General features: G+C 39.7%; 1 protein-coding gene across 1 annotated transcript; it reads right to left on the bottom strand.

The window, feature by feature from the left end:
• Positions 1 to 559: 559 nt before the first annotated feature.
• LOC123152541 (mediator of RNA polymerase II transcription subunit 33A-like) lies at positions 560 to 7,133 on the bottom strand. Its single transcript, XM_044572065.1, has 7 exons — positions 4,202 to 7,133; positions 4,000 to 4,091; positions 3,591 to 3,908; positions 3,291 to 3,486; positions 3,064 to 3,178; positions 2,773 to 2,931; positions 560 to 2,659 (listed from the first exon to the last, which is right to left on the bottom strand). Exons 4-7 carry the CDS (start codon positions 3,347 to 3,349, stop codon positions 1,865 to 1,867), a joined length of 1,128 nt encoding a protein of 375 aa, XP_044428000.1. The 5' UTR covers positions 3,350 to 3,486; positions 3,591 to 3,908; positions 4,000 to 4,091; positions 4,202 to 7,133; the 3' UTR covers positions 560 to 1,864.
• Between the last annotated feature and the right edge of the window lie 1,372 nt (positions 7,134 to 8,505).

Raw genomic sequence — 8,505 nt, 5'->3', positions numbered from 1 at the left:
AAAAGTTATATAGTCAAACAGATTAAATATTGCGTGAAAGGAACGATTGAGGTGGAGATAACAATGGGAGTTCTAATTAAAGAAGAGTTCTCGCTTTCAATAACCAACAACGGTGCCCAAACCTTGTCTGATAATATCTCCTCGAGTTCGACAACACACCTGAATGGTATTGATCGAGTTCTTTATTTATTTATTTGAATCCTTATATTTTATGACTTCCAAAGGTTCCACTATAAAACAATTAAATGCTAACACTAGTGATATGTCAGCTTAAAATGTTATGTGAATCTTAAGAAATTGATGTTCCGAGTAATGATTGGTCATTGTACACAATTTTGTGACCAGATACTATCAGGTAGGTAAGTAATATTAGTTTAAGGCGGTCGTTTAATGTATACATGTTTCAGATTTGGCTCCTGAAATTGCGCATTAAGGATAAGTGGGTAAAACCACAATATTGAGCAACATTCATGACGTCATGTGTAACTTGAGTTTGACATGAAAAATGGAAATAACGAGGCATCAATCTAGAAAAAAATGAATCATTAAGGGTAAATAAGTTAATAGACATCAAACATGAAAATTTGAAATGAAAGTAGTCTCTCCGTAGGAAATAGAACAAAACCATTTGCATAAAGAGACGGAGAAAGGGCATACGTGGTTGTGGAGACATGTTGATATGAACACCAACAGATGCAAGAACTTCTTTTATGTCAGACTCAACTGCTAGAATAGTTGCTGCTGGACTGGGCCAGTCAGTACCGTTCAATATAACTGGCTTCCATATGCCACGTGTAATTTCTACTGAAAAGAAACTTACAATAGCAGCAAGTGAAGCAGGTAGGAAATCAACAAGGTCTCTCAGACCTGCAATTAAGACTGATGGTATGTGATAGTAAATATGCAGGGGTAAATGTATACTTCAAAATACCTTTGGCAGCTTTTCGAATGATCATAAAAAAAGTAACTACACATAATTGGAGCTTGGGAAATGAATTATTCTTCTACAAGATCATAATATAAATCTGAAAGGTCCATATAACCCCCTAAACCTTGTGAGAAAAAGCCTACTTGACCCCCTCCACTCTCCAAACTAGAGCAAACGTCAACTTAACCTCCTAAACTTTCCAAAAGCCAACAAGTACTGGTTTGGAAGGTAGTTTTGCCACAGAATGTATCAGATGGCCGAATTCCGCCATGATGCAAAATATTCTATACACATCACCCAATTCCACATATATAGTTGGACGGAAAAAATTAACATCTATCGCATGACAATTTGCAAACTCTCCTATTTTCCAAACCCAACCAAGTTTTTCTTCTTTTTGACTCATCATCCGCAACATCTTTTAGTTGCTCTAATGTGACAAAACCAGCTTACAATGCCATCCTACATGGCAAGACCACCATTAGGAGATTATGTCGTATCAAAAAGATTAGGTGGCCAATGGGTAAAGGGGAAATTGCTAGAAAGTTCTAAGATTATCTTGATATTCTATATTGTGAATATACATTAGTCAAAAAGTCATCGGAGATTATAACTTGACTAATATGGTTTGTTTCGGAGACACACAAAGAGAAGCCTAATGCCAAGTTATATGTGTTTATTGGTTAATAATCTAGAATTTAGGATTTTGCATGAATATTCATAAAATAGGATTTTTAAACTTACTTTACCCTTATAATAAGTATTGAATAAAATGAGCAATTTAAAAATTAAAATTTGAGACTTATGCAAATACTTGGCTGGTAAGTAAGTTGAAATGCTGAGATTAAACAAAAAAGCTTCTATTTTGTTTTTCATAAGGAATTAAATCAATCATTGACCATGGCAAATATCTTGAATTATGCATGGACAGAAGGTTTAATTATCCAAATTGGAGAGATTTATATTTTTTCCAAATAAAGAAGAAGTTATTGTTGTATTGAACAATAGCTTAAAGGGAAAAAATGGGAAACTAAAGTTATTATTATAAATAAGCCTAAAAAGAATATAACCTGTAATCAAATCACGAGATGAAAACCTCTCATGTGCACATGCCATTAAGACAGTCTCAAGTACAAAGGGAACAACTTCCAGAACTTCCCATGGAGTAACAGGTGGCCCTTCAGAACCATCTTCTTGTGCACCTAAAGGTGAGCCACTCATACTTGAATTTGATGTTGCTTGTAGATTGACAAGTGGGTTACAACCTTTTGTCATTTTCCGACATACAATTCCAAGTATCTTGTTTGCAAGTCGGGGGATGCTCTTCCTCTCGTAAGCACTAGAAATAGTAGAGGATATGCAAGCCTGATTCTGGAAATACCATGCCCTTAGCTTAGGAAGTGAATCAATGTAGACAGGTTTTTTAAATGATGGATCTAACTGAAGTGTGCTCACTGTACAACCATTAGATGGATTTTTCAAAGCAAGACGACTATTGCGTAATAGCAAAAGATGGTCTAAATTGAGCTGGCAAGAAGAGACTCCATTTCCTGATAGAGCATTCTCGATAGGTGGCCTATGAAATTTCCACAAGCGAAGAAGGAGCAAGAAAGCACTTGAAAATATAGAGTACGCAGAAGCATCTTCGAAATTGAAACTCCGATGGTCAGATTTAGGTAAGGATCCAAATATTTCACAGAGAGGCATCACTATGGCAGCTAGTTCTGGTACCTAAAAATCAAAATGTTGTTAGTATAATGGTTTTTTAATAAACATGCCTTCCTATAAACAAAGGTGCGCACATGCTGCCCAGGTGTATACATCAGATAGATTGTTTTTCTTACCAATCCATAGATTGAGAGAATATGAACAGTGTCAATGGAAGAAATCCCAGATAAGAGAGAAAGCAATATAGTCATGTGATGAGTAGTATAGCCATCTGATCCAGAATCTTGGGAAAGCAATGTTGATAGCAGCTCAAGCACAATTTGGACAACATGTTCCTAGTGAGCAAAATGTGGCACAACAAACCAATTTTAAGAGTATCATATAGGGATACAACTCTGTTCAAACTGAACAATGTACACTCTTTCTTGCTGTTGTATGTAGTATAGTCATTTCAAATCAAATCATACTTGAATGTTCCACCCACGAAGAAAGGATGCCCCGCATAGAATCTTTGAAGCCGCCAACTTTTCCACTTCTGATCCATTTACTGCGAAAAAATGCAATTTCTCCAACTCTGGTACACTAAGGTAACAAAATAGCAATATTGCCATGAGTCCCGCTAGTGAACAAACATATAAACCCAAAGGTGCATGTTGAATTATATTTAAAGTAATAGCGAGACATAATTCATCACCTTGAAGCAGGTGTAACCATAAGGTCATCCTTAAGACCCATCAGCGGAGACCCTTCCATCAAGGCTCACCAAGGGGACTGATGGACAGGAGAGAAGTCTTTAACATGAACAACATAGCCCGGACATAAATAAATGGATGTATCGACTAAATTTCTTGCTATACAGGCTTCCACAAACAGATGTAACATATTCCCAACTGCAATTTGAAACATTATTACGAGATCAGTTTCACTACTTACTACAAAGAAACTACATAAATGACAGATAGTAAATGTAGAAGTATATGTTACAATAACCTACTTTAACAGAGAAACTATCTTTCAAAGAATTGTGAATGTTCTCACTCCCAGCCTTCAAACTATATACAGCAATCGCTGCTTTCGTAGCTGCAATATTTGTTGCATGTACAGTTGCTGGAGGGGGTGAAAGAAGTCCAAAAAATTGCCCCAGAACTTGTAGAGAAGACATTAATTCTTCTATTCTAATAGAGGCCACTCCCGGCTCGACATTGTTAGCATATTCCTTCAAAATGGGAGCAATAGCCAAAGGAACAATAGCTAACAACATGCATAATCGAGAATCAAGATGAGGAAGCGGTCCTTCCAGAGTGCTTGGGTCCTAGCAAACATAAGAAATTTTTCCATTAAAGCTAATTCTCTAGGGTTCTCTTTTTAGTAAAGTAAAATATATTAATCCAAGTTATCTCAACTCGATGTATAAGCCGCAAAGCTGAAATCCACAAAGCTTGAAAGGTCTCTTGCCAGGTAGCCCGAGTAATCGCTTGGAGCATCTTGGAGAGTTCTGTGCCAACCAAATATTGCATGTCTAAAAAAGGTTCTACGATGGTTCTACAGAAAATTGAAAATGCAATAACAGATTATCAAGGTTATGAAGTGCATATATTTAACCACCTGTTAGAGCTTCGATCGATGATATGGCACGAAGATGTCTACCATCCATTGCACTCTCCATAAACAAGTCAAAAGGAATCCAACAAGAGCCCTTTCCAGCTCCAAACATATTGCATGTTGTTGAACTGAAAGGTCGTGTACTAACAATAACTCTCAATAGCTTACTCCTGCCTAACTGATAACATGTGCTTCTAACCTTCTGTATATGTATCATCAAGTTATCTAGCAGAGTATTTGCGGATGCAAAATTCTTTGATTTAAGGGCAACAGTAAGTTGAACTCTCTGAAGCAAACTTTTGAAATTTTCAGGTCTACCCTAGCCGAGCCAAAAAGGAAACAATGTTTTCCATCAGCATAAAACACAAATAGATGAAACACTTAAATATCAATTACATAATATGGAAAAGTGTTCTCCAAATAATCTGAAACCTTAAAAAGGATTTGCAAAGTTATTAAATTAAACCACAACATACTCATTACGTCTGTTAAAATTCAGCAAAACTATGCGTCACAGGCTATTAATACGTGTTTAGATCCTAAAACATAAGAAAGATCATATAGATTTGCATTTGCTTATGAAGCTACTTATATGTGATGAAAACATTTCCTATTTTAAGAAAGATATGTGAAAGAAGGAGTAGAATTAATGCTGACATCAGGCAAGCTGAAATTTTGTCAGATTGGAAACGACATAGCATGATTGCAAGACCGAGTCAACTCAAAGAAAAAATGTTTTGGCATAGAGTAACCATCTAATATCATGCTAAAAAGGTCAAATTATACTCCAAGGTTTGTTTAGGTCACAAGTTCTAAAATTCCAACTAAAACATATCTATATTGAGAAGAATCACTGAAATTTATATTTTTACGTAGGGAGTATGCAGTTGGAGATATACAAACTTCTAATCGATAGAATTTGCATGAAAATAAAAAAATTAAGAAATAAGATACTTCTGCATACGTGTTAAGATAGACAAGCCGAAGAAATACTTGGGCATTTTTGTTAGCAGTGATCTGCTCAACAACTTCTAAAGTCATGAGTTTATTCTTCCTCCATAGTTGTTCACGGTGCTTATCTCTCATGTCAAGCGGACTCCCCTTGCCATCTAAATCCCTATGCGTGTTTACTCCAATGGCACAAATATTGTCATGTTCCTTATTAGAGATACTTGGAGTGCCCCAATCTTCCAAAATACAATCAGTCAATATTCTGATAATGCTTAAAACAAAAAGAATAACAGTATGTCCAAAATCCCTCTGCTGAAACCCATAGCTATGTGAAAGCTGCATGGCATCATCAATAGATTTGGCTATCATACAATACCATTGCAGAATAATAGTTAGCAGTATTTTAGAAGCCTAAAATTTTGATAAATAGATAAATCAATTAAATAGCTTTTATCCAATAAGAGTAGTTGCATAACGAGAACATCATGTAACCCATTATTTTTGAAGGAGAATAGTGGATAGTCGTGATCATATCATCAGCAAATAGCATAATTTAGAAGAAAAAAATGAATATACACCGCAAGGGGCTGCTAGCATGTATTTACTACCACATAATATGTTGTATGCAAACTAATATATTTAGCTGTGAGCTAGGTTCTAGACAGAGGATATTATGTCTAAATATTCAAGCTGATTGTACAAAATATATTAGGTATTTCTTTGGCCAGAAATGACAGTCAACCTACGATCCGTGAAATCAACTTCTACAAACATTCACATACGTTGCCCATGTACGCACTGGCGCTCGGTCCACCTCATCCTTCAGTGTAGGAATATGGCCGGTCTTGTCTGGTTTTGCTGATACCATTATGTCGACTTACTATTTTATAATTGGACTTGTTTCTTTTGGCTGTGTGCATCCTAATTAAGTAGAGGCAGATGTGGCTCATGATGTGTTGTATATGCTTGATGCTATATTTTGAGTTAATAAACCCGTCTTTTATCAAAAAGCACTGCCCATGCTGTTAGCCGGAAGAACAGGACCAGATCGACAACAATCACTCTACTGTAATCGCGAGCCTCTCCTTGTTTCTCCACTACTTTAAAGGCGAAAGGGGAGGTATCATGAGAGGGATTTCCACCGGCGACCTCGCCCTCCCCTACTCCTCCGGTGGCCGTCAGGCGGAGGGGAGCTACATAGGCGAAGGTTAATCATCCCCGAACTTTGTATCGTTGTGTGCACACAACCATTGAGGGTGTATGTAGAAGTTCGTGCAGGGGATGCTGTTGAGATCATGGCGGCGGCATCACGTCTCAATAAAGTCTCATGAGTTTCGTCCACCGTCTGGTGGGGCTGGTACGACGCCGTTAGGGATCTTGTCGGATATCCTCGAGGTCGTGCGTTGTCTTATAGTGTTTGGTGTGCAGGTGTTCTCCGAAACGTGGTGGTGCCAGTTTCGACTAGATGGATGCTCTGCTCGAGAAGGGCACCATCAGGGAGGTTGCGGGATATTATCAAGGTCGTGGGCTGTCTTAATGTTTTGTGTGCACGTCTTCACTGAAACGCAGTGGTGCCAGTTTCGACCAGATGGCTGCTCTTCTCGTGCAGGGAACCGTTAGGGAGCTTTGAGGGATATCGTTAAGGTCGCGATCTGTCTTACGTGTTTTCTGTGCAGGTGTTCTCCAAAACGCGGGGTGCCAGTTTCATCCAGATGGCTTCTCTCCTCGGGCATGGTTTGTGGTGGATGGATTGGTTGGCCGCTCCGGGTCTTCGTCGATTGGAGGCGGCGTAGCCGAGTTTTGACGTGTATTGGGTGTTGTCCCGGCTGATGTTTCAGAGCCGCTATGGTTCTCCCGTTATGGTGGGTGAGTCCTGCGGTTTTTAAAGCAGCAGTCTTTTGGGAGGGCGTTGGAGACGAAGACCTTAGGGACATCAAAGGACCTTGTTGTAATTATTGAAATAAACCCGACGTAGTTGCCGTGTCTGGATTCTAAATGGAGCAATCACCTAAGGGCATCTCTACACCTAGCCGATCGCCTAGAGTCTATAGCGGAGTAAAAAAAATTACTCCTCGGCCCCGTTGACACCTAAATATACTGAGCCTCGACCCGGCTGAGTAAACTTTCTGGCCTATTTCCGTGGATCTACTGGCAACTTACCACTGCCTCCGCAGCAAACTCGCCACCTCGCTTGGCCCAACCCACCATTCTGCCAGAGTCTGAACCGTTCGTCGCCGTCGTCGTCGCCCGAGTCTAGCGAAAACGGCGCCACCGACGCATCGACCAATTTGCCTGAACTACCTTGGATCCTCTTTCTTGTTGGCTAACCGACATGTCACCGGCATCTTGAACCTTTTCCGGTCATCTGCACGCCTCCGCACCCGCTCGTTTCAGCTCAATGACGTCGGCCGGCCGGTGCACCCACGCCGCCTTGCAAGTGTTCGACATTTTGCCTAAGTGATCTTATTTGGTTATCTTGTCTCGTTTTATTTGGCCGGGTTGAACCAAGTCATTTGAATTCAAGATGACTAGGTTGAGAGAAGATAACCTCCGAGGACTCATCGTCATCGGATGAGGAAGAAGATGACACTGACTTTGTAATTGTCGTCGGCACGATTTTCAACAATGATATTCGGCGGCCTAGAAAAGGATCGCAATTTGGCCACATACAACTCAACCATGATAGACATTATTTTCACCCTAATCCCACTTATCTGGAGAATTATTTTTGCCGTCGCTTTCGGATGCACACAGGTCTTTTTCTCACCATTGCAAAAGCCGTGGAGAAATATGATGATTCGTTTAAGCTTTGAAGGAATGCATGCAGAGAGATAAATGTGAGCCCTTTGATTAAGTGAATTTTGGTTGTTTGAGTTCTTGCATACGGGTTTTCAACCGGTGCAATTGACGACTATGTCCACATTGGAGAATATACAATCTTGGAGGCCGTTCGAAGGTTCAGAAAAGTAGTGATTGATGTCTTTGGGCTTGAGTACATGACGACACCCAACAAGGACGACACCGAGAGGCTTATGGCAAAGAGTGAAGCAAGAGGATGACCAGGGATGCTGGATTGTATGTACTGGACCTGCAAGAATTTTCGTGCAGGGTGGAAAGGTCAGTACAAAGGCCATTGCAACGATCCCACGATCATTCTTGAGGTTGTTCCATCGAAGGATATATGGATTTGACATTCATTCTTTGGATTGCCTGGCCCTCACAATGACCTGAATGTGCTATCAAGATCATCACTGTTTGCTAGGCTTGTTGCGGGATGCTCCTCCTTGCAAGTATATGGTCAATGGTCACGAGTATACGATAGGCTACTACCTCGTAGATAGCATCTATCCTCCATT

This window comes from Triticum aestivum, chromosome 7A (genome assembly GCF_018294505.1).
Source record: "Triticum aestivum cultivar Chinese Spring chromosome 7A, IWGSC CS RefSeq v2.1, whole genome shotgun sequence".
NCBI classification, from domain to species: Eukaryota; Viridiplantae; Streptophyta; class Magnoliopsida; order Poales; family Poaceae; genus Triticum; species Triticum aestivum.
Note: the sequence above shows the minus strand (reverse complement) of the source record. Positions and strands in the feature narration are given on the sequence as shown.